We start from the raw sequence: 25110 nt of genomic DNA, 5'->3' as shown, positions 1-25110 counted from the left end.
GAGGACACAGTCACGAGGTACACCCACCCATCATTTGATAGGAGACCGCTGGCAGACGCCCCTCAACCACGCGATCAAAGGGCGCGTGCTCAGTGGGCTGGCCCTGGTGGGGACACAGCCCCACGCCAAGCACTCCCACAGACACACTGACATGACCACAAGGGAGCCACGCAAGGTGGTCACCGGATGTATCCTTCATGGCAAGACAACTAAAGACAGACAACAGGGGACCCTGAACAGGCCTGAGTGGCTCTCCCAGTTCTGATGGCTGGGGTGGCCAAGTAGAACGGTGGAAAAGAGACACGGGCGTATTTGGGGTGATGGGGCATCAGGTCTGGACATCATGTCAAATGGTTCTCTTTGGTACGTTTGCAATTTTTCTGTAAGTGTGGGACTGATAACTTCACAATCTCATTTCAGAAAACAACCCCGCTGGACAGAGCAAACCATGTCAAAATCCCGCAGACATCTCGGCAGCCAGCCTCCCGCCAGACTGCGGCCCCGGGCGGCAGGGTGAGTGGTGGCACTCGGCCAGGATTCTCGCGAGGGGCTGGGGCTGAGGTCAGTGCCGCCCACTCACCTGCCAGCCCACCATAGGGCCGCCCTGACCAGAGGCCACGGACAAGAAGGCGCCCCGCGGACACACCTGCCTGCTGCTTCTATTTTCTGCCCATGGCCCAGTTTTCCTTCCATCTCTGTCCTCACGGTCACCCCCTGGCGATCCTCTCTAAGGTGTTTCTTCTATTTTTTCCCGGATGGGGAAAATTTAGCCCCATTCTTTACCACAATGAAATGTCGACTGCACCAAGGCCATGAAGGCAGAAGAGGGGGTGCACAGACACGGGGAGCCTGGGCCAGGCTGCGAGCCCCTTCTCCGGGAGTCCTCACAAGGGATCACTTCCAGGCCAAAGCCAGCCCAGGGGACGGGCCCTTCTCACCCCCGGTGATCTCGATCTCGTCCCCTACGCCCCGTGAGCCACCTGCTAGAGGTGGCTGGTTTTAGACTGTGATATGGGCGCTGGCATTGCAAAGAAGTGGGTGTGTTCAATTACAGCTGTTGGTATGTGGCCACCCAGGGCAGCCGGGGGCGGTGAGCCCTGAAACGCTGCCCCACTGGGGCTCCTGACGTCAGATCTGGTGTTTTACGGTGGGCCTTCGGGAAGGTCCCGGCCAGGAGCCGAAGCCGCAGGCAGACCCCGCCCTGGAAACGCAGCCACTTTCAGCTCGACACTGGCAGCTCCCGAGGCACCAGCTCGTCCTGCTCCCGGAGTGGAGTGGGCATGCATCATTCCATCATCTTTAACTGAACACAGCAATGCGCAGTCTGCGAGAATGTCCTGCTGCTTGTGGGACGCTCCTCAGAAAAAGCGTGGGGCCCTAGGGTCTCCACCGGGAACGCGCGGACGCTGCCCAGAAAGTCCAACCAAGGGCCAGGGGCTCGCTGAGGGCAGGCGAGGCGGCAGGCCCGGCATGGGCCGGAGACAGAGGAGGCCGGGCATCTCTGTGTTGAGGCAGAGAAGGGAGAAGTCGCTCACGAGAGTGGGTGTTCCCAAAAAGGCCTCAGGCCGAGTGTGGCCACCACCCCGTCCTACAACTGAAGAGCTGGAGGAGGCGCCTGGTCCAACCGTGGCAGACGACATCATGTGGAATCCATCTGTGCCACGGTCCGTCGTCCTCGTGCATTGCTGTGGCCCTTGACCTGCGCGGGGTTCCCGCCGGAATCCATCCTGGGCAGGGAGGCTCCCCGGGTGTGTGGAGCAGGTGCCACCAGGCTCACAGGGAGGCAGACAGCTGCCTGCCCCCAGGCCTCCGGAGGTGCCCACACCGGCCCGACCTGGCCGGCCCTGACAGACACACCCCTCACGGCAGCACCAGGGACCCGCATCATCTCCAGCAGGGCCACCCCTGGCCACAGCCTACCTCCTGGCCAGGTCCCTCTCCCTGTGGGCCCCCAGGACATGTGGCACTGGACCCTCACTCCTGGGCCACCGGCCTGCACATCACCCAGCTCGTCAATGCTTGTGCTTTAAACTTTGGAAGGTGGGAGGGGACCGCGGCGCTGTAGGTCAAGGAGGAACAAGGGTCCTGAAGTCAGGGCACTGACGTGCCCACTAACTGCAAGTCGGTACCTAGCGATCCGACATCCGCTCGGGCGTGTGAGCCACACAGCCCCGTTCGATCTACTCACAGCAGTGCTGCCCCGTTTCTGGGCCCAGGGATGTGACCGGCAGCTGGGGAGGTGAGGGTGGTCCCATCCTGGGCTCCGGGCCATCAGCAGGATGTCACGCTCACCGTACATGTGGGAAGCAGCAGAGGACCAGCCACCACCCAGGGCGCGGTGAGGCCCCGGCTGGCCATGCAGCAACCGTTCTGCTACCACTGCCCCGATGCACCCACAAGGCCATGGACTCCTCACGTGCTGTGTTCACAGGCGCCCTACGCCCACAAAGCCGAGCCACAGCCCGTGGCCCACATCTTACACGGCACAGCCAGCCTCAGTTTCCTCCTCCGAGCAGGGGCTCGAGGAATGACGTGGCCTCCCAGCCCACCCTCCAGAGCCACAGTCCACTTCCTCCTCCTTAAAACCCACCCAGGGCCAGGGAGTCTAGAGAACCCTGTACCCTGGGAGGCACTACGATTTTGCCAGGCGTGCTAGATGCAGGAAAAGAGGGCGTGCGCTTCTGTGCCGACGAGAGGCACGGCCTAGCGCTGCCTCCCCTGCGGCGAGCACGCGGATTTTCACTCAAGCTCACTTTCTACAGCAAAAATCAGCAGCTCCTTTCTCACACACACCTCTTCTGCAGCACCGCAGCGGGACACAGTGCCCTCAGCAACAAAGGGACAATCAAACCAAGGCCACATTCACACAAAAGCGGCAGAACCCTGGTCAAAACCCGGGCCTTCCCGATCCACCCAAGCCCCCAGTCCCTCCCTGCACGGCTCCACGGGACCCCTCACCGTGCTGCCTTGGAGCCCCCAGTCCCCCACTGCACGCTCGCCATAGGGCCGCACCCCTGCTCTGACCTCGTCCTGATCTTTGGAAACCACACGCCTTCGCGCAATACCCCGCGTCTACCGGGACCCACCACCCGCCCTCCGCAAGCGAGCGTCACGGTACCATCTCCTGCGCCACACCATCCGGCGTCTCCTTCTCCAGGTCAAAGGTGAACTCTATGGCCCCGTTGTCCTTGGGCTTGCCCTTCAGTTTCTTGGGGTCCTCAACCCAGAGCCGCAGGGCGATGGTAGACTTCCTGCCGTGGTCCTCCTCTGCCAGCTCCACCCTCACTCCCGTGTCCTCCGCGAAGAAGGCGTGGCTCAGCAGGTCCTTGATCTCGTACCTGAGGAGGGGCGGTTGACGGGCAAGGTGAGGGCAGGCCTGCTGGCGAGGCACGAGACGAAGCGCCAGGGCCCTGACCCACCCCGCTCCTTCCAGAAGGTTCTCCGACTATACTATCCGATGGGCAGGCTCTGTCCTCAAGGGCAGCACGCAATAGTTTATTCCCAGGGAAGCAGAGAAGATTACACCTGAACGCAGCTCACTGCAGAGCATTCACAGCTTCTTTTTTCTCTCATTATGAAAAGTGAACACCCCTATCAAGAGAGACTCAGAAGTGAACAGTTTCTAGACCGGGCTCTGCACTGCGCAGATAGGCCCGTGGAAGCGCTGGTGAGCCCCCAGGTGCCACGGAGACTCCTGAGGCTGAACCTGTTGGAGGGGGGGCAGTCCAGGCTCCCAGAAGCAGGGAGTGCTCAGGGGCCTTCCAGAGTTCCTCAGGATGGGGGTGGGTCAGCTGCTGGGCAACGTCGTGGCAACCTCTCCCCATCCCTGAACACTGAGTTCCCTTCTTCCCAGGGTCCTGTCTGTTCCAGCGGCCCCTCCCTGATTACTGCAGAGGGCATCTCATCCAACGGGCAGGCGGAGCCCACACCCCATGCACAGTCACCACACAGGAAAAGGGGAGCAGAGGTCAGGGCCCCTGCCAGTCCCGGTCTGGAAGGTGGTCTTGCAGGGTCTGCTCTGAGAATTCTTTGCTTCTAGGTGGTTGTTTCTATACCTCTCTAATATGACTTACGTTTCACAACTTTTTACTGTTTTTCTTAAAAAATAAAATGTGATAACCTGCAGGGAGCAGGAGAGAAAGCCCAAGGATCAGAAAAGGACGCCTGAGAGACGATGGCAGCAGATATCAAGGGTGAGGACAGTGACAGGGTGGCCATGTGCTATGTGCACAGGGGTGGGGAGGGCACACAAGGGGGCAAGGAAGAGTGGGGGGGGGGAGGGGGAGGGATGGGGGGGATGGGCAGGGGTAATCGAAGATTAGAGGAGGGGAGGAAAAGGAGGGAAGGAGGAAAGGGGGAAGAGGAAGGGGAGGAGGGAGGGGAGGAAGATGAAGGTAGGAGGAGGGAGAGAGGAAAGGGAGAGAAGGGAGGGGAGGAGAAAGGGGAAGACAGAAGGGAAAAGGAGGGACGGAGAAAAGGGGGAAGAAGGAGGGGAGGAGAATGGGGAGGAGGAAAGGGAAAAGGAGGGGTAAAGAAAGGGGAAGAGGAAGGGAGAAAAGGGGGAAGAAGATGGGGAAGAGGGAAGGGAAGAGGATATAGGTAGGAAGAGGAAGAGAGGAAAGGGGGAGGAGGAAGGGGAGGAAATGGGGGGAGGGGAGGGAAGAAGAGGGAGGGAAGAAAAGGGGAAGGAGGGGAAAGAGGGGAGGATGGAGGGGAGGAGGGAGGGGAGGAGGGAGAGAAGAAAGGGGGAAGAGGAAGGGGAGGAGGGAGAGAGGAGAGGAGAAAGGGGGAAGAAGAAAGGGGGAAGAGGAAGGGGAAGAGGAAGGGGAGGAGGGAGAGAGGAAAGGGGGAAGAGGAAGGGGAGGAGGGAGAGAGGAGAGGAGGGAGAGAAGAAAGGGGGAAGAGGAAGGGGAAGAGAGGGGGAGGAGGGAGAGGGGAAAGGAGGGGGGAGAAGAAAGGGGGAAGAGGAAGGGGAAAAGGGAGGGGAGGAGGGAGAGGGGAGGAGGGAGAGGGGAGGGGGAGAGGAGAGGAGGGGAGAAGAAAGGGGGAAGAGAAAGGGGGAAGAGGAAGGAGAAGAGGGAGAGGAGGAGAGAGGGGAAAGGAGGGGGAGAAGAAAGGGGGAAGAAGAAAGGGGGAAGAAGAAGGGGAAGAGGGAGGGGAGGAGGGAGAGAGGAAAGGGGGAAGAGGAAGGGGAGGAGGGAGAGAGGAGAGGAGGGAGAGAAGAAAGGGGGAAGAGGAAGGGGAAGAGAGGGGGAGGAAGGAGAGGGGAAAGGAGGGGGAGAAGAAAGGGGGAAGAGGAAGGGGAAAAGGGAGGGGAGGAGGGAGAGGGGAGGAGGGAGAGGGGAGGGGGAGAGGAGAGGAGGGAGAGAAGAAAGGGGGAAGAGAAAGGGGGAAGAGGAAGGAGAAGAGGGAGAGGAGGAGAGAGGGGAGGAGGGAGGGGAGGAGAATGTAGGTAGGAGGAGGGAGAGAGGCAAGGGGGAAGAGGGAGGGGAGGAGGAAGAGGAGGAGGAAGAGGGGAGGAGGGAGAGAGGAGAGGAGGGAGAGAAGGGGGAAGAGGAAGGGGAAGAGGGAGGGGAGGAGGGAGGGGGGAGGAGGGAAGGGAGGAGAACGTAGGTAGGAGGAGGGAGAGAGGCAAGGGGGAAGAGGGAGGGGAGGAGGAAGAGGAGGAGGAAGAGGGGAGGAGGGAGAGAGGAGAGGAGGGAGAGAAGGGGGAAGAGGAAGGGGAAGAGGGAGGGGAGGAGGGAGGGGGGAGGAGGGAAGGGAGGAGAACGTAGGTAGGAGGAGGGAGAGAGGCAAGGGGGAAGAGGGAGGGGAGAAAGAAGAGGAGGAAGAGGGGAGGAGGGAGAGAGGAGAGGAGGGAGAGAAGGGGGAAGAGGAAGGGGAAGAGGGAGGGGAGGAGGATATAGGTAGGAGGAGGAAGAGAGGAAAGGGGGAGGAGGAAGGGGAGAATGGGGGAGGGGAGGGAAGAAGAGGGAGGGAAGAAAAGGGGAAGGAGGGGAAAGAGGGGAGGAGGGAGGGGAGGAGGGAGGGGAGGAGGGAGAGAAGAAAGGGGGAAGAGGAAGGGGAGGAGGGAGAGGAGGAGAGAGGGGAGGAGGGAGGGGAGGAGAACGTAGGTGGGAGGAGGGAGAGAGGCAAGGGGGAAGAGGGAGGGGAGGAGGAAGAGGAGGAGGAAGAGGGGAGGAGGGAGAGAGGAGAGGAGGGAGAGAAGGGGGAAGAGGAAGGGGAAGAGGGAGGGGAGGAGGGAGGGGGGAGGAGGGAAGGGAGGAGAACGTAGGTAGGAGGAGGGAGAGAGGCAAGGGGGGAGAGGGAGGGGAGGAGGAAGAGGAGGAGGAAGAGGGGAGGAGGGAGAGAGGAGAGGAGGGAGAGAAGGGGGAAGAGGAAGGGGAAGAGGGAGGGGAGGAGGGAGGGGGGAGGAGGGAAGGGAGGAGAACGTAGGTAGGAGGAGGGAGAGAGGCAAGGGGGAAGAGGGAGGGGAGGAGGAAGAGGAGGAGGAAGAGGGGAGGAGGGAGAGAGGAGAGGAGGGAGAGAAGGGGGAAGAGGAAGGGGAGGAGGGAGAGGAGGAGAGAGGGGAGGAGGGAGGGGAGGAGAATGTAGGTAGGAGGAGGGAGAGAGGCAAGGGGGAAGAGGGAGGGGAGGAGGAAGAGGAGGAGGAAGAGGGGAGGAGGGAGAGAGGAGAGGAGGGAGAGAAGGGGGAAGAGGAAGGGGAAGAGGGAGGGGAGGAGGGAGAGGGGAAAGGAGGGGGAGAAGAAAGGGGGAAGAGGAAGGGGAGGAGGGAGAGGAGGAGAGAGGGGAGGAGGGAGGGGAGGAGAGAGGGGAGGAGGGAGGGGAGGAGAACGTAGGTAGGAGGAGGGAGAGAGGCAAGGGGGAAGAGGGAGGGGAGGAGGAAGAGGAGGAGGAAGAGGGGAGGAGGGAGAGAGGAGAGGAGGGAGAGAAGGGGGAAGAGGAAGGGGAGGAGGGAGGGGGAGGAGGGAAGGGAGGAGAACGTAGGTAGGAGGAGGGAGAGAGGCAAGGGGGAAGAGGGAGGGGAGGAGGGAGAGAGGAGAGGAGGGAGAGAAGGGGGGAAGAGGAAGGGGAAGAGGGAGGGGAGGAGGGAGGGGGAGGAGGGAAGGGAGGAGAACGTAGGTAGGAGGAGGGAGAGAGGCAAGGGGGAAGAGGGAGGGGAGGAGGGAAAGAGGAGAGGAGGGAGAGAAGGGGGAAGAGGAAGGGGAAGAGGGAGGGGAGGAGGGAGGGGGGAGGAGGGAGGGGAGGAGAACGTAGGTAGGAGGAGGGAGAGAGGCAAGGGGGAAGAGGGAGGGGAGGAGGGAGAGAGGAGAGGAGGGAGAGAAGGGGGAAGAGGAAGGGGAAGAGGGAGGGGAGGAGGGAGGGGGGAGGAGGGAAGGGAGGAGAACGTAGGTAGGAGGAGGGAGAGAGGCAAGGGGGAAGAGGGAGGGGAGGAGGAAGAGGAGGAGGAAGAGGGGAGGAGGGAGAGAGGAGAGGAGGGAGAGAAGGGGGAAGAGGAAGGGGAAGAGGGAGGGGAGGAGGGAGGGGGGAGGAGGGAGGGGAGGAGAACGTAGGTAGGAGGAGGGAGAGAGGCAAGGGGGAAGAGGAAGGGGAGGAGGAAGAGGAGGAGGAAGAGGGGAGGAGGGAGAGAGGAGAGGAGGGAGAGAAGGGGGAAGAGGAAGGGGAAGAGGGAGGGGAGGAGGGAGGGGGGAGGAGGGGAAGGGAGGAGAACGTAGGTAGGAGGAGGGAGAGAGGCAAGGGGGAAGAGGGAGGGGAGGAGGAAGAGGAGGAGGAAGAGGGGAGGAGGGAGAGAGGAGAGGAGGGAGAGAAGGGGGAAGAGGAAGGGGAAGAGGGAGGGGAGGAGGGAGGGGGAGGAGGGAAGGGAGGAGAACGTAGGTAGGAGGAGGGAGAGAGGCAAGGGGGAAGAGGGAGGGGAGGAGGGAGAGAGGAGAGGAGGGAGAGAAGGGGGAAGAGGAAGGGGGAAGAGGAAGGAGAAGAGGGAGAGGAGGAGAGAGGGGAGGAGGGAGGGGAGGAGAACGTAGGTAGGAGGAGGGAGAGAGGCAAGGGGGGGAGAGGGAGGGGAGGAGGGAAAGAGAGGGGAGGAGGCCCTGGCTGACCAGCTGAAGAGGCGGGGGCTGGTTCGGGGGCAGCTCAGGGCTTTGGGCGGAAACTCGGGTGCACGGAACTCGCAGTCTGCAGGTGGTTGGAAGGGAGGCTGAGGGCACGGCAGAGGGGGGCCCTGCTCAGGCTGGGTGGGTGAGAAGCAGCTAGCAAGGGAGGGAGGCTCCAGGATGGCCCCCAAAGCCGGGGAGCGAGCTCCAGGCAGCCGAGGAGGGGCCCAGGCTGTCCCCCTGCCTGCCCGGAGGCCTCGCTGGCCCAGGGACGCCGTGGCCTGAAGCAGCCAGCCTGCTGCCTACCACCCGTGCGTGAGGGCCAGCTGGGGTGACTTCCGCAGGAAGAGCACGCAGACCCAGAGCCTCCCGGGACTCACCTTTCCTCCTTGTTTTTGCAGATGCATTCCCCGATGATCTCCTTGATTTCAGGATCATGCACCTTCTCAAAGCTGGCAGGCTTGATGCCCTGTGAAGACAAGATGAGTGGAGTCACCGACAGGACCTGCCTCCAGCTCAGGTGGCACTAACCCCGAAGGGGAGGAGGCAGGAGGCGCACCAGCTTGCTGGGGGCTCAGCTCATCCCGAGTCCCCGACGATGTGCCGCCCGGAGCAGCAGAGTCTGAGAAAGAGCCCAACCCAGCCCCCGCCTGATGGGAGCACCCGCCCCCCAGTGTGGATGAGGAGGCCGGGCAGAGGGGCCACCTTCCACACCACGCCCTCCCTGGAGGGTACTGAGGGCACTGCGTGGTCACTGCTGCTGGCTAAGGGCACCGGACGGACATCTGCCCGACCGTGGCCACAATCAGGGCTGACTTCCCCAGGCCTGGTGGCTCAGGGTTTAGTGTCGGTGCCGTGCGGTTCTGCACCAAGGGCCCAGCGGGTGCCGGCGATGGCCATGGCATGGGGGCACAGGACCCCAAAGTGCACACCCTGAGGCCAGAGGATCCAGGAGAAGCAGGGGATGGACTGCAGGGTTCATGTGCAGCTGCTGGGGGCAGGGGCTTGGGGGAGGGTCTTTAAACACACTGAGGAGCCTCACCCATCACATTCCTCAACGAGACTCTGCCTCCCCAGTCCTCATCTTGGCTTTTTTGTTTTTAAACATAGAGAATATGATGCCTATGTTTTCCCATGGAGAGAGGGCGTGGGACGGTGGGGAGGGGTGGCCTCCAGCCCAGAGGTGGACCCAAGAGTGCAGGACCCCTGGCGGCTCCCGCCACCAGGTGGGGCCCTGCTGTGCCCAACAAACCCCTGACCCTCAGGCCCCAGGCCCATAACCCATGGGAATCGTGTGTGCCCAACATGCAGGAGGGTCTGTGCAGCAACAGAGTGGGACACGGGGCTCTGGCACGGCCGAGAACTTCCTGGTGGAGGTGAGGACCCCATGCTGTCCCACTGAGGCCAACAGAAAGAAGAGTCTAATTACAACAGGAGGAAGGGCCAAGGTCCCTATGGGAGGCAGGTGGGCTGAGAAACACAACTACAGGTAAACACACGTGTAAGCTGTCATCCACCTCTGCAGGGCTGAGGCCCCCAGAGCAGGTGAAGAACGTGCCAGAACGGCTGCCATTTTGAAAGGGCTCGTGTCCCCAGGCTCAGACGCATGGGGTCGGGCAGCTGGCAGCAGGGACACGGCATGCCTGAGAGACCTGGGGTCGGGGGCAGATGCTGGATGCTGGAGCAGCGACAGGAGCCCCGGCCTGCGTCCCTGGCCTGCGAGGGACCAGGGTGGCCGTGGAGCACACCAGCAGGAATCAGTCCTGTCTCCCCCCCGCCCAGCAGACAGACCACAGCAGCATCCACGTGCGCAACCAGAAGCCAGGGTTGGGGCACTGCTCCCCCCGCACCCCTGCAAGCTTGGCAATGAGGCCCTAACCCCCTGGGGTGTCCCCTGCCCCATGGAGGCCCACTGCCCACGAGCACAAGCCTGCCTTCTCCTGCCAGCACCACCAGGGCACTGCACGCCCACCTGTGCGTCTCTGCCGATCCAGCCGGATCCTGCGTGCGTACCCACCCCCCACACCCTCAGCAGCACACAGCAGGGGCTCAAAACAAGTGACCGATAACTCAGAATTAAGACCGAAGGAGAGAAATGAGCCGTGACCTGTCAGGAGCTCAGAGTGGAGGGCAGGGCGAGGACAGGTGCCCTGGGGTGCTGGGGACCACGCTCCTCGCCTGTCTGCAGAAGCGAGGGGTGCACCAGGCAGGGCAAGGCAGCCAGGACTCGGGGGTCATGGGGCCTGGTGCCCAGAAAAGCCACGACCTCACGGGGCATGACGGCCATCAAGGAAGGACAGGGTGATCCGTCCACACAGCCGAAGCCACCAGATCACAGCTGACAACCGCGTGGGCACAGACCAGACACCAAGAAAGCCAACAGGCCCAGGGGATGGCGGCCCAGACAAGGCTCTGGGGGCAGGTGCTTCCTGAAGAAGCCCCGAAGGTGCTACAGCCGCCAGTCACACATGAGGCCCATGTGTCTCCACCGCCAGCTCAGAGGTCTGCACGGCCACCCCGCCAAGCTAGGCAGCCTCAGTTTCCTCTCTATGACAGCGTCCTTCCCCTCCTCACAGGGTACAGAGAGGGTCTCACAAAGCAGGCCCATCACGATGGCCCGCGGACTCACACAGGTGACCTTCCGGTAGATCTGGGCTGCATTCTGGCACTCGGAGTAGGGGTACTCTGAGGTGGCCATCTCCAGCATGCACATCCCGAAGGCATAGACGTCCACGGACTCGTCGTAATGCTCCTCGTACATCTCGGGCGCCATGAACTCTGGGGTGCCTGCGTCCAGGAGCAACAGAACCAGGGTCAGCAGCTAGTGGGCCCAAGGCCCCCCACACCCCCATCCGCACACTGTGCCACTAGCCCTGGAACCTGAGATTCAGCCAGGAGTGCTGTGCAGATGGTTCCCCACAATTCCCCCAGAACCCCCCTGGTTCCGGGGCACATGAGCCCACGGCACTGGTGGAGCCCACACAGCTAGGAGCCCACCACTTCCCGGGGCCCCGTCTGTGCCTGAAACCCTGCAGAGGTCACTTGCTGAGGAGCGAGCCGGATAACCCAGGGCCGACAGAAAGTCGGGGTCCCCGCATTGCTACCTGAGCTGCAAACACAGGCACACCACACGGCAAAGTGTCAGAAAGCTCAGACGGGGAGCGTCTACGCTGACGGTGTCAGCCATGCACCCGTGGGGGCTCGGGTGGGAAAGGCGTGTGCGTCCCAAACACAGGAGGCTTTAAAATGACACTTATTACCCTGAACATTTCAACAGACTGAGTGAAATAAAATATTCAGTTATGCAGCTATGTACACACGACCTCCTCTCTACGAACCAACAAGCAAAGACCAAGAGGAGACGTCAGGGCGGTGGGGTCTGGCTGACGTCCTTTGGCTACACTGGTCTGGGTTTTGTTATTTTTCTGTAACAAGCTTCTTTAAAAATCACAAAATCCTGGGGCACCTGGTGGCTCAGTCGGTTGAGCATCCGACTCTTGATTTCAGCTCAGGTCATGATCCCAGGGTCATGGGAGTCGAGCCCTGAGTCGGGCTCCGCACTGAGCCCGCAGCCTGCTTGAGATCCTCTCTACCTCTCCCTCGGCCCCTCCCCCACTCATGCTCTCTGTGTCTCTAAAATACAAATTCAGAAAAATTTAAAAATCACAAAATCCGTGGGGCACCTGTGTGGCTCAGTCAGTTAAGCGTCCAACTCTTGGTAATCGGCTCAGGTCATGATCTTGAGGTTCGTGAGACTGAGCCCCACGTTGGGCTCGGTGCTGAGTGTGTGGAGCCTGCTTGGGATTCTCTCTCTCCCCCCCCCTCTCCCCCTCCCCCGCTCCATCTCTCTCAAAATAAATAAACCTTTAAAAAAAAGTTACAAATCACAAACTCGTCTTGTAAAATAGGTCCATCTGAGTACCCAGCCGAACACAAAGCAAAGGGGAGCGCTGAACATCAACCTCGATGAGGCTTCCACGCCTCTTCAACTGCCTTGACCTCGACATTTTCAAAATGTTCTAGTCTCTTTAAAAAGCAGCCGCAGAACAGCACAAACTACTATGTAAAAAGCACACATGGGGTCATCAGTTGTCTTCGTGGCCATCTCTGGGATACAGACAGATAGGTTACCCAAAAGTTTAACTTTTTCTCGTTAATGCGAATTTCGATTTACATATGTTCAATGAAAAAGTTAACCTTTTGGGTAAGAAACGGCAAAAGCAGGAACTATCTGCAGGTCTACGTGTATAAGAACACGTGTGAAGAATTCTCAGAGGTTCCAGATCAGAAATAACGGGAACAGGGTGGACAGAGAAGTCAGGGGGAACTTCTACTAGGAATACTTTCTTCTTTTTGGGGTTTTGAGGCACATGACTGACTGGAGGAAATGTTTGCGCTTGGCCGTGCACGTGCACCAGGAAAGAGGGAAGGCAGTCCAGGGCTCCAGCAGGAAGCTGGGAGCAGAGCCACCCCGAGGCCCCACACGAGCCCCGCGGTGGCCCGGTCTCTCCTGAGGCCCCCGCAACCAGGAATGCAGCTCCGAAAGAAACCCCCAAGGCCCCAGACCTTGCCTTTCAGGGTGGGCATGGGAGGTGTGGGTGCAGGGGAGGGGGCAGTGCACAGCCAGGTTGGGGTTGCCCACTTGCACACGTGCTTGGGCCACAGACACAGACTATCTTCTCTTTCCTCTCACTGCAGCCATTCAAACCTGCGTGTTGAAAATAATATGTGTGTGCCCCACCCCCCCGCACGCACACACATGTGCCCTGTGCACCTCCTTGGCCCCCACGGCCCCACATTCCCTGCGTCCTGGCCACCATGGCCATGAATGCCTGCAGGCAGCACCAGCTCAGGACCCGGCCAACATAAACACAGCGTGAGAGTGGTAATGGCATCAGATCCGGGTGGCTCTTGGAGACAAAGCCCACAAGGGACACGTGACCCACAGCTGTGTGTACACACAGCATCAAGAGGCCATGGCCATAACGTTTACAATAAGGACACTGCCTGGGCTCTAGGGACCTTCTCACCCAATCCATCCACCCCCTTCCCACTGGCTGACACAGAGCCCCCAGGTCCCGCTCCACAGGGCCCCCACCAAGCAACTGGACAGGTCCTTGGAGGCCACCGAGAGACATCCAAAGTGGGCTGCATCTAAAGTGCAAACCCAAACACCTGCACAAGCCCCTCTGACAGCTGCACCAGAAGCGGGTCCACAGTCAAGTGTTCCTGAAGATGCCCTGGGCACCGACAGCTGTGTCCTCTGACGAGGAAGGGGCCTGGCTGCTCGGGGCCGGGGACATGTGCTAATCATCCCTCATTCACCATGAGTCTGGAGCTTCCTGGGCCCCAGCTGAGCCAAAGCTGAGATGACCAGGGACCCCACAGAACCAGGCACCCTGTGCGGGGCTTGGGGCCCAATGTGCCTGCTGGAAACGCCCAGCTTTCACATCCCCCCTCACACCACCCAGTACCTTGACAGCCCGCCTCTGAGAGGGACAGAGCCGCCAGCCAGAGAAAGCCCAGGGGGCTTCACCAGGCACCTCACCCCCGAGGCCAAATCTATAAAACCTGCCCGGAAACCACCAGCCGCTCAGAGGCACGCTCCCTACAGCCCTGGACCCCCCAGCCAGGCCCTCGCCTGTCCCACCCATTTCACAGAAAGAGAAACTGAGGCCTAGGTCGGCCCCCCACCCCATCACTTAGCTCCCCAGAGCTGCTGGCGGCCCCTGTCCACAGGACACCCCATGCAGTTGCCCTGCTCCAGATGTCACGCTCCAAACCCACTCGCCCTGCCAGAGAAGTTTCCAGATTCCTGGAGGGTTCATTTGCCACAGGTAGGCCAAGTTCTGTCCCCAAGTGTGTATCAAAACCATGAGGCTGCAAAGCCCTGAGGTCACCCTCGTCTGTCCTGTGTCCCCACCTACGGAAAGAAAGGCTAGCAAACCAGCACCCACACCAAATCCCTCAGCCTCAGTGCCCCCACACACTTGCTCCAGACTCCCTCTCGTGGGCCTCATGGCCTGGCGTGACCCACCACCTCCCCACCTGCTCCAGCCTCACCGGCCACAAAGCCCCAAGTCCCTCTGTCATCGAGGCCTCCTTGCGGCTGCGTATCCACAGCCCCTCGGGCGCCAGCTGGCCTCTCCACCCGACCCACACAGCCAGGGACGCCCCCACACGCAGCCCAGGCCACGGCCGGGCCCCAGGACGTAGGCTTACCGATCACGCTCTTGGCAAAGGACGCCCTCTTGAGAGTGGCCAGGCCCAAGTCGCCGATCTTCACAGAGCCGGTGGGCCCAGTGATGAAGATGTTGTCACACTTGAGGTCCCGGTGGATGATGGGGGGCGTCCTGGTGTGCAGGAACAGCAGCCCCTTCAGGATCTGCCGGCACCAGCTGCGCAGGACCTTGGGCTTCATCACCTTGAACCGCTTCAGGTACCTGCGGGCGGGGGGCGCGGCTCACCTGCGGCTCCCGCGGGAGGGGGCCGTGTATCCACCACCCAGACGGGGACGCTGCTGAGAGAGGCCCCGGGACACAGGAGCCACCGCGGCCCCTGCGCCCGGACCGGGCCCACCCTGAGATGCAGCCAGCAGGTGGGGGCGTGCTCACGTCTTCAGCGTCCCCGAGGTCATCAGCTCGGTCACCAGCACGATGCACCTCTTCCCCCTGGCACTGGACTCCCAGAAGTCATAGAAGCGCACGATGTTGGGGTGCTGCAGGCCCTTGAGCATCTCGGCCTCCTCTTTGAACCGCTGCCTCTCCAGCTTGGTGAGCTTCCGGTCCTAGAGAAACACACAGACTGAAGGGCCTTCGGCCCAGCCAGGGGGCCCGGCCGGCACCTGCCTGCACCCTCACGGCTCCCTGTGCCCAGGGTGCAGCAGAGGGAGGGGCCCGGGCCACAGAGGGTTCGGCCCAGTCCCTCTGTTGGGTCCTCCCACATCCGTGACGCCTGACCCCGCAGCCTCGTGGCCCTGGATGAGGCACTGCCTGCACTGAGACCCCAGCAGAAGGACCTCTGGGAGCCAGAGACACGCGGAAAATCCACACCACAGCACATATACGCTTTCTCCCAAAAAACACTTCTGAGGCCTCGTTCCCTCGGTACCCCATTCTGCCACAGAACAGACCTCAGCCCGCTTCCAATTCACACGCACCTTCAAGGACGTGCTCGACCAGGGAGCAGAGGAAAACTGGGAAACCAGGAGACTCACAAGAGACCAGAGTCGCGCCAGGCCCCACAGAGCTGGAGGGCACGGCAGACACGACCTGAAGTTTTTCATGGGACACGGCAACACCAACCTCCCAGTCCTAGGGGTCCCTGTGCGGTGCTGCCCACACGCCCTTCGCCACATCTGAACTCCCTCCAGCGCCCTCCCTGCACCCCCTGCCCCCATCTGCCGCCGCCCGGCCCTGCCTGCCAGGCCCGGCCCTTCCAGAACCACTCCGGTGGGCTCTCAGCACAAAGCTGCTGTCATTTCCAGCCTCGTCCTACGCGGAGCCTCACCTCTGTGGGCCCCAGTGTGGCCATCTCCCCACACCTGTGCCCTCCCACCATGACTCCCACAAGGACACAGAGGCCTCTACAATTGGACGCGGAACAGTGAGTTTTGAGAAGTGTGTGAATGCGGATTGACAGGGGGAGTTGGAACTGAAAAGAAACACACAGGCCAAGACTTTAGCGTCTTTCTGAAAGACCCCAGAAGACATCAAGCAGACTCCCTCCAACCCTGAGAGGAAAGGGGCCCAGGATCAGGACAAAGCCATCAGCTGGTGAAGAAATTCCACCCCAAGGGATTCCCTCCCACCAGCCCTGCCCCCGACAAACCCTCTTCGCCTGTTTGTGCACACGTGGGACCCGCGGCATGACACCAGCACAGGGAAGTACTGGGAGGACCGTCCACACAGCTGACCCCAGAAGAACAAATAATTCAGGGGCAGAGGCGACTTCAAGAAATCTAGTTCATGTGCTCACCAGGTCTAAGCGGCTGACACACACAAGTAAGAGCACCATTCATTCTGCTTAAAAAGGAAGAATCAAGATCCTTAAAAAGGAACAATCAAGCTTCTGCAAATTAAGGTTCCACGTTTCAAAAAGAAGATACTCTGTGATCGAATGAAAACACTTGAGTACAAAAAACTCAGCATCTGATCCAGACAAGAACACGCAAAGATGCTCCATTCATCAAAAACGAAAATTTACAGGATGCCTGGGTGGCTCAGTCGGTTGAGCGTCCGACTTCGGCTCAGGTCACGATCTTGTGATTCGTGAGTTCGAGCCCCACATCGGTCTCTGTGTTGACAGCTCGGAACCTGGAGCTGCTTCGGATTCTGTGTCTCCCTCTCTCTGCCCCTCCCCACACCCTCTTGTGTGCACGGTCTCTCAAAAATAAAATAAAACGTTAAAAAAAAATTTTTTTTAATGAGAATTTACTTAAGAGAATAAAAATCAAGCTACAGACCGGAGAAACTCTTCCACAATATATCTGACACGAGACTCTACCCAGAACACGGACAGAACTCCTACAATTCTATAAAACAAACACGAAGAGGTTAAGATGAAGAAATGGCCAACAAGCACATGACAAGGCACTCGCCGTCCTGAGTCACGAGGAAAATGCCCATCACTGCCCCGGCGCACCCCACGCGCACCAGTAGGCCACCGTGACATCACTGCCCCACGCGCACCAGCACATAAGATCCGAGTCTCATTATATGAAAGTAATAGCTTAATTTTTCAAATATAAAAAATTAAAGTGAAAACATCCAATAAACGAATGAGAGCAAGAGAAGGGAACCATGAAGGGACACGAACAGCTGAAGGCCTTGACAACGTGTGACAGGAGCTGCAGGAAGACAGCCAGTCCCAGGAAGGAGGGGACAGCAGAGCAGCGGCCCCCAGAGCTGAGAGGAGAGCCCTTTAGGGAGCAGTGGGTGTGGGGCCAGAAAAACCGGAAACCGGTCCTGGTCCAGACCCTTCCACGAAGCCAGGGGGCAACTTCCACCTACAGAGGACCGTGGGCCCGGGGGCCAGCATCAGCTGCGACACGGCCCTCAGAGTGCCCACCCGGCCTGGAGTCTCACGGCCAGCCGCACACCCAAAGACCTACTTGCCCACACACAACAGCCAAAGGCTCCTTGTGGGCACCTAGGTGCAATGGCCACTGCAGGAACAGTGCAGTGCCCCCAACACAGCACTGCCCAGCAGAAGCGGGCATGGCAAAGCTGGCCTGCAGCCCGGGAGGGGCCGCTGACCTGACCGAGCCCTGTAGGGCAGGGGGGCCGTGCCGCATGGGAGAGGAGGATGGGGGCCGGCACAGCGTGGGAGAGGGGGGTCGCCCGTGTGAGGGAGGAGGACAGGGGCCCATGCCGTGTGGGGGAGGGGGCCTGCATCAGGGAGGAGGACGGGGGCCCACGGCGCGCTCCCCACCTCCACCACCAGCCAGGCTTCCAGTGTCACCCATTCTGGTCACTGACTCTGGAGGAAACGCTCAGGATCGTTAATACGTGTGTTCTGTTTGCCAGGTATCAGCATCAATCACCAGAAATGAAAGATCTCACTGCACTTTCAGAGAGCAAGTTCGTGTCATAAACGACATAACCAACCAGCCCCGAGAGGGAGAGGAGGGCGCCGCCTATGCCAAAGGTACGAGGTCAAAGACGCGGGTGGAATGTGGTCACACTTCCAGGATGGGGCCTCTCAGGGCCCAGAGGTGGGAGGGAGCAGCCTCCTTTATATTCCAAGCCACCCGGCTATTTTTAACTTTGACACACACTGCTTGATGGCTGAAAAGGTCAGTCGGTGTATCCTCAGAGCGCTGCCCGGCAGCCCCACAGAGCCGGCCCCGGTCCTCGGGCATTGCGGGCTGATCGCTGGGCAGCCCCATCACACCAGCCCCTCCACGCAGGGAGAGCCTCCGTGGAGGGAGAGCCACCCCGGCACCGGGCATGTTGTCACTGTTCGGGACGCAATCCTGATGTGCTGGGACGCCTTGAGGTCATGAAGCAGGGCAGGAGGAAGGCCCCCAGTCCTGCGTGGGCTGGCATCTGGCTGGACAGCTCACCCCTCCCAGACACAGAGCACAGGTTGCTGACACCGGCTTCCTACCACCAGGCACCCCAAAGATAGTGGGAGCCCATCAGATAAAGGATAAAGGCATCCTGGGACGATGCTGTCTCATCTCCTATAGGAAAAGGGCCTAGTGGGCCATGGACGACAGCCCTGGGTCCGGCCGGCCCCTCCCACGACCTGGGAGTCACCAGCTCTGCCCAGACAGCCTCCCTGGCAGGAGGTGAAGTCCTGTGACCCAGAGGACTGGGTCACTGGCTACTCTTGGGGGGTGGGGTCCCTGCCTGCTCTGCGGGAGCGGGGGGGGGGGGGGGGGGGTGTCTGCAGCCCTCTGCTCAGCCGGGCAAAGCCCAGCCAGCCCTGTAAGGAGCAGAGCCGCCTGGCGACCCCGAGCCCAGGCAGGACCCATCCACACAGGGCACAGAGGCGGGGGTGGGGGGCATGAGCAGCCAGCAGGACAGTGCCCAGGGTCAGTAAAGCCGGAGGCCTGGGTGACAACCTGGCACAGGCCATCGCTCCAGCCCCGTTCGGCTAAAAAGCAAAGCAAAAGAAAGCCTCAAGGATCTCTGTTGAGAACGGTCCCGTGTCAGGGAATCAGCCCAGGATGGGTGCCAAGGGACAGCTGAGCCAGGACGAGGGTCCCCGGCCCCCGTGGGAGGACACGAGGCAGGCTCCACCCCGGCTGCTGCGGCGGCGCTGAAGTGCTGTGGGGTCAGGACGTCCCCGGGGTGCTTTCCACACAGGGAGAGCTCGGACATCTGTGTGCCTCACTCGGCCACCAGATGGTCACTGCGGCTCTGGGCACGCAGGACAGGCCTGGGGTGGGGCACTCCAACATGCTACCAGAGCGTGCCACCACCGGGGTGATGGGGGGGGGGGGTGGGTGGCGCTGGCCAGGGCAGCCTGGTGCCAGGGGAGAACCCCTGTGGCCTGCGGAGAAGAGAAGAAGGCACCCACTCGGGTTGCCTGCGGTTTCCATCAGCACAGGGCGGGCGGCCGCAGGGGCCCCCGAGGGGAGGCCAGGAGGCTGGCAGCTCTGGACCCCGCAGCTCCCCTCTCGGCAGCAGCGATGCTCTCCTTCTTCCCACAGTGACCTGCTCCCTCTCACGTTCACTGCAGGTTTAAAAATAAACTCCCTTCTCTTAAACCAAGTACCTCCTCAACCTCACTCATCTTAAACAACAGTCTGCGAGCCAGCGTAGGCTTCTCCTGATGCGTGTTTACAATAAAGCATCATTACTAATGTGAGGGGCTCTCAGTGGCTGCCACCAAAGGGAGGAAGCGCAGAGGCAGCAGGAAGGGCCCCCTGCAGCAGTCAGCATGGGCAGGGTCGGTGCAGGCAGAGTCAGTGTGGGCAGGGTCGGCATGGGCAGGGTCAGTGGACGGGGGTGGTGCAGGCAGGGTCAGCTCGGGCAGGGTCGGTGTGGGCAGGGTCAGCAGGCAGGGTCGGCGTGGGCAGGGTCAGTGGACAGGGGTGGTGCAGGCAGGGTCAGCTCGCGCAGGGTCGGTGTGGGCAGGGTGCAGGGTGGGCAGGTAGGATCAGCACAGGCAGAGTTGGTGTGGGCAGGGTCAGTGGACGGGGGTGGTGCAGCGGGGTCAGCTCGGGCACGGTCGGTGTGGGCAGGGTGGGGGGGGGGCAGGGTCAGTGGACAGGGCTGGTGCAGGCAGGGTCAGCTCGGGCAGGGTCGGTGTGGGCAGGGTCAGCAGGCAGGGTTGGCATGGGCAGGGTCAGTGGACAGGGGTGGTGCAGGCGGGGTCAGCTCGGGCAGGGTCAGTGTGGGCAGAGTGGGGGGGGGCAGGGTCAGCATGGGCAAGGTCAGCAGGCAGGGTCAGTGTGGGCAGGGTGGGGGGGGCAGGGTCAGTGGACAGGGCTGGTGCGGGCAGGGTCGGTGTGGGCAGGGTGGGGGGGCAGGGTCAGCACGGGCAAGGTCAGCAGGCAGAGTCAGTGTGGGCAGGGTGGGGGGGGCAGGGTCAGTGGACAGGGCTGGTGCAGGCAGGGTCAGCTCGGGCAGGGTCGGTGTGGGCAGGGTCAGTGGACAGGGGTGGTGCAGGCAGGGTCAGCTCACGCAGGGTCGGTGCGGGCAGGGTGCAGGGTGGGCAGGTAGGATCAGCACAGGCAGAGTTGGTGTGGGCAGGGTCAGTGGACGGGGGTGGTGCAGCGGGGTCAGCTCGGGCACGGTCGGTGTGGGCAGGGTGGGGGGGGCAGGGTCAGTGGACAGGGCTGGTGCAGGCAGGGTCGGTGCGGGCAGGGTGTAGGGTGGGCAGGCAGGGTCAGCATAGGCAGGGTCGGTGTGGGCAGGGTCAGTGGACAGGGGTGGTGCAGGCGGGGTCAGCTCGGGCAGGGTCAGTGTGGGCAGAGTGGGTGGGGGCAGGGTCAGCATGGGCAAGGTCAGCAGGCAGGGTCAGTGTGGGCAGGGTGGGGGGGGCAGGGTCAGCGGACAGGGCTGGTGCAGGCAGGGTCAGCTCGGGCAGGGTCAGTGCGGGCAGGGTGCAGGGTGGGCAGGTAGGATCAGCACAGGCAGGGTCGGTGTGGGCAGGGTCAGTGGACAGGGGTGGTGCAGGCGGGGTCAGCTCGGGTAGGGTCGGTGTGGGCAGGGTGGGGGGGCAGGGTCAGCACGGGCAAGGTCAGCAGGCAGGGTCAGTGTGGGCAGGGTGGGGGGGGGCAGGGTCAGTGGACAGGGCTGGTGCAGGCAGGGTCAGCTCAGGCAGGGTCGGTGCGGGCAGGGTGCAGGGTGGGCAGGTAGGATCAGCACAGGCAGGGTCGGTGTGGGCAGGGTCAGCACGGGCAGGATCAGCAGGCAGGGTCGGCGCGGGCAGAGTCAGTGGGCAGGGGTGGTGCAGCGGGGTCAGCTCGGGCAGGGTCGGTGTGGGCAGGGTCAGCAGGCAGGGTCGGTGTGGGCAGGGTCAGTGGACAGGGGTGGTGCAGGCAGGGTCAGCTCACGCAGGGTCGGTGCGGGCAGGGTGCAGGGTGGGCAGGTAGGATCAGCACAGGCAGAGTTGGTGTGGGCAGGGTCAGTGGACAGGGGTGGTGCAGGCGGGGTCAGCTCGGGCAGGGTCAGTGTGGGCAGAGTGGGGGGGGGGGCAGGTAGGATCAGCACAGGCAGGGTCGGTGTGGGCAGGGTCAGCACGGGCAGGATGAGCAGGCAGGGTCGGCGCGGGCAGAGTCAGTGGGCAGGGTCAGCGGGCAGGGTCAGTGGACAGGGGTGGTGCAGGCAGGGTCAGCTCACGCAGGGTCGGTGTGGGCAGGGTGCAGCGTGGGCAGGTAGGATCAGCACAGGCAGAGTTGGTGTGGGCAGGGTCAGTGGACAGGGGTGGTGCAGCGTGGTCAGCTCGGGCAGGGTCGGTGTGGGCAGGGTGCAGGGTGGGCAGGTAGGATCAGCACAGGCAGAGTCGGTGTGGGCAGGGTCAGTGGACAGGGGTGGTGCAGGCGGGGTCAGCTCGGGCAGTGTCAGTGTGGGCAGAGTGGGGGGGGGGGCAGGGTCAGCACAGGCAAGGTCAGCAGGCAGGGTCAGTGTGGGCAGGGTCAGTGGACAGGGGTGGTGCAGGCAGGGTCAGCTCTGGCAGGGTCGGTGTGGGCAGGGTCAGCACACAGGGTTGGCATGGACAGGGTCAGTGGACAGGGGTGGTGCGGGCAGGGTCAGCTCTGGCAGGGTCGGTGTGGGCAGGGTCAGCAAGCAGGGTCGGCATGGGCAGGGTCAGTGGACGGGGGTGGTGCAGGCAGGGTCAGCTCGGGCAGGGTCGGTGTGGGCAGGGTCAGCACACAGGGTTGGCATGGACAGGGTCAGTGGACAGGGGTGGTGCAGGCAGGGTCAGCTCGGGCAGGGTCGGTGTGGGCAGGGTCAGCAGGCAGGGTCGGCATGGGCAGGGTCAGTGGACAGGGGTGGTGCAGGCAGGGTCGGCTCGGGCAGGGTCAGTGTGGGCAGGGTGGGGGGCAGGGTCAGCATGGGCAAGGTCAGCAGGCAGGGTCAGTGTGGGCAGGGTGGGGGGGGGGCAGGGTCAGTGGACAGGGGTGGTGCAGGCAGGGTCAGCTCACGCAGGGTCGGTGTGGGCAGGGTGCAGGGTGGGCAGGTAGGATCAGCACAGGCAGAGTTGGTGTGGGCAGGGTCAGTGGACAGGGGTGGTGCAGCGGGGTCAGCTCGGGCAGGGTCGGTGTGGGCAGGGGGGGGGCAGGGTCAGTGGACAGGGCTGGTGCAGGCAGGATCAGCACAGGCAGGGTCGGTGTGGGCAGGGTCAGCACGGGCAGGATCAGCAGGCAGGGTCGGCGCGGGCAGAGTCAGTGGGCAGGGTCGGCGGGCAGGGTCTGTGGGCACGATCAGTGCAGGCCAGCACGCGTCCTCATCCAGAACCCCAGGAGGCTGTGAATCCGGCTGCTGGCCCCTCCCTGCGTTTGTAAATAATCCCGTTTTTTTTCTAAGGGGGGAGTGGAGCCACCAAGCCACTCGAAACTAGTGCATTTTGGGCCTTAGCTCGTCCAAGGCCACCCCAGGGGCCCACCCTTCCCCCAACAGGCAGCACCATGGCAGCCAGGTGGCCGCCCCCACCACACCCCTGCAGGACCCTCACGTGTACAAGCGCTCATCCAAACTGTCCCCATAGGTTGAAGCAGCATACAGGCCGTCTGTCATTGCCAGCACTTTGTGAACAAGGACGGTCAACACTGCTTGAAATGGTTCCCGTGGAATTTGACGGTCTCCTCAGCCGTTCTGGAAACAGGCGAATGTAACTCCAGCGTGGGTTTCCGTTTCCCACAGACCTGAGGGGCCACAGCCTTCCACCAAAGTCGCCGGGATCTCCGGACCACACGTCGCCTCCATAAAATAATACACTTTGCAATTCTGGGTTCTTTGTGTCCTATGCTCATGGACTCTGAGGGCCACGCGTCCTCCCTCAGGATTGAGCCACCGTAAGAGTCGGTGGTGCCCAACTGCTCACACAGACAACAAGCGTGACTGAACACACCTCCTACAAGCCGTGGGGGGGCCCTGTCCCAGTCACCAGCCGCGGCCTGTGAGGAAACGTCGCCACTAGGTTGAGGCCAGACTGGCACTGATCACATCCACCACGGGCTCAGGTCGGCCAGCAGAGGGGTGTCCCTGTCATCAGGGCCTCTGCCAATTCCACGGACACGCAGTGGGCTGTGTCACCCTGTCCACAGTAGTCCCCGTCCCTGGATCCTCCCTGGGGTCTCATGTCGCTTTGCACCCTGGGCAAGACTGGCCACGAGGGTGAGGCCCAGGGTGGGTGCAGGTGGCAGCCCCCATCCCCGGTAAAAGCTTGGCAGGTCACTTTCAGGAATGGGCCCCCAGTGCTGGGTACCCTGGGGGGTGAAGGCCTCTGCCCCACCTCCGACAAGGCCCTGGGTCAGGAGCTGGAGGACCTTTGAACACCCTCCTCACAGAGCAGACAGGCCACAGAGGGAAGCCATCAGGGGTGGGGAGCAATCAAGGCCTATGTGGGCACACGGCCACGTGCCGCCACCAGCATCCATGGGGCAGAGCACACCCGGGGGCAGGAACGCGCTGGGCAAGCCTGAGCCCACCCCCAGGCCTCCACTGTCCAGCTGGCCCCTCCTGGCCAGGGTCTCAACTCCAAGCCGTGGCCTGGCTGCACCCTGTCCCCTCTGTATGGCAGCTAAGGACAGAGATCTCCCAGGACCCATTCTTTCTGGGAAGCAGGCAGGCAAGGGAGAACAGGGTATGGGGCCACCAGGGCGGCGGGACGAAGGAAAGGAAGAGGCCAGGGCAGCAGACTGCAAGAGCCAAGAATCGTCTCTAACCCTGGGACCCAGGCCTGGAGAAGAGGGTCATCACGGTGTGAAATGCAATGGCAACAGGGCAGCACAGGGGCCGGCAAGGGAAACCCAGCGGCCACGCCCCCATGGGCTCCCACGTGCTGGGGGAGTGTCCACACTGGGCACAGGAGACCCAAGGCCCAGCAGGCGGCGGCCAAGCAGCAGCCATGCCCCGCACCAGACCACACCCCACGTCTGCTTTTTAGGATGGACAGTCTCACCCCAGGCCGCGTCCCCACAGGACACCTCAAGACAGATGTGGACACACCAAGGTCACAATCAGCCGGGTGGAACACCCCAACCAAGGACAGTGCCTGTGGGGATGGGTGGGGCAGGACAGTCAATACCACCCTGCCTCGGGCCAGCTGTTGCCACGCTGCAGGGGCTTTGGCCACCAATGGCCTCAGGACAGTGTCCCGAGTGGGTATGCCCCGGGCCTGAACATCTATGGCCACTGCACCAGGGGGTGGGGCAGGGGGTCACCGCCAGACAGACCCAGAGCAAGTGACGCACAGGGACTGAGGGCAGCCGGGGGTGAGGGAAGGTCCACAGCTCACATCTGCCCCAGTGCTATGAACTGACACCTCGGCTCCTCCCAAGTTGGCAGCAAGAGCCTTGGGGCCAAATCAAGACGGACAGTAGGTGCTCAGTGCACACACCTGAAACACGAGCCACCAGCTCTCGGTCTGACTCCAGTGAAGAGACAGGAGCCCCCCGCACTCAGCCCAACAAAACAGCTCTGAGTCACATGTGGCTGTGAGTGCTTATCAGGCAGCTATTCCAAATTGAGATGTCATCCAAGTATAACAAATATATCCCAGGTTTCGAAGACACGGTAATTTATTTATAATTGTTTGAACCTCGTTAATAGTCTCGTATTTTACATATCAAAAAAAACACAATACTTTGGATGTACTGAATCAAATAACAATGTTAAGGGGCACCTGGGTGGCTCAGTCAGTTAAGCGTCCGACTTCAGCTCAGGTCATGACCTCAAGGTTTGCATTCAAGCCCCATGTCAGGCTCTGTGCTGACAGCTCAGAGCCTGGAGCCTGCTTTAGATTCTGTGTCTCCCTGTCTCTCTGCCCCTCCCCCACTCATGCTGTCTCCCTCCCTCTCTCTCTCTCTCTCACTCTCTCTCAAAAATAAACATTAAAA

General features: G+C 61.8%; 1 protein-coding gene across 1 annotated transcript in view; it reads right to left on the bottom strand.

The window, feature by feature from the left end:
- The window catches only part of WNK2 (WNK lysine deficient protein kinase 2), a 137738-nt gene that overhangs the window by 84005 nt on the left and 28623 nt on the right, over nt 1–25110 (bottom strand). Inside the window, exons 2-6 of the mRNA XM_047100618.1 lie at nt 14705–14877; nt 14313–14533; nt 10720–10877; nt 8471–8559; nt 3119–3338 (exon numbers count right to left, since the gene is read on the bottom strand). Of these exons, the coding sequence (XP_046956574.1) occupies nt 3119–3338; nt 8471–8559; nt 10720–10877; nt 14313–14533; nt 14705–14877 (861 nt within the window). The remainder of the gene's footprint in view (nt 1–3118; nt 3339–8470; nt 8560–10719; nt 10878–14312; nt 14534–14704; nt 14878–25110) is intronic.

The sequence above is a fragment of the Lynx rufus genome, unplaced genomic scaffold (assembly GCF_022079265.1).
Source record: "Lynx rufus isolate CCGP_SWC_20201006 ecotype Redwood Valley unplaced genomic scaffold, mLynRuf1.p SCAF_10, whole genome shotgun sequence".
In the NCBI taxonomy this organism is placed as follows: Eukaryota; Metazoa; Chordata; class Mammalia; order Carnivora; family Felidae; genus Lynx; species Lynx rufus.
Note: the sequence above shows the minus strand (reverse complement) of the source record. Positions and strands in the feature narration are given on the sequence as shown.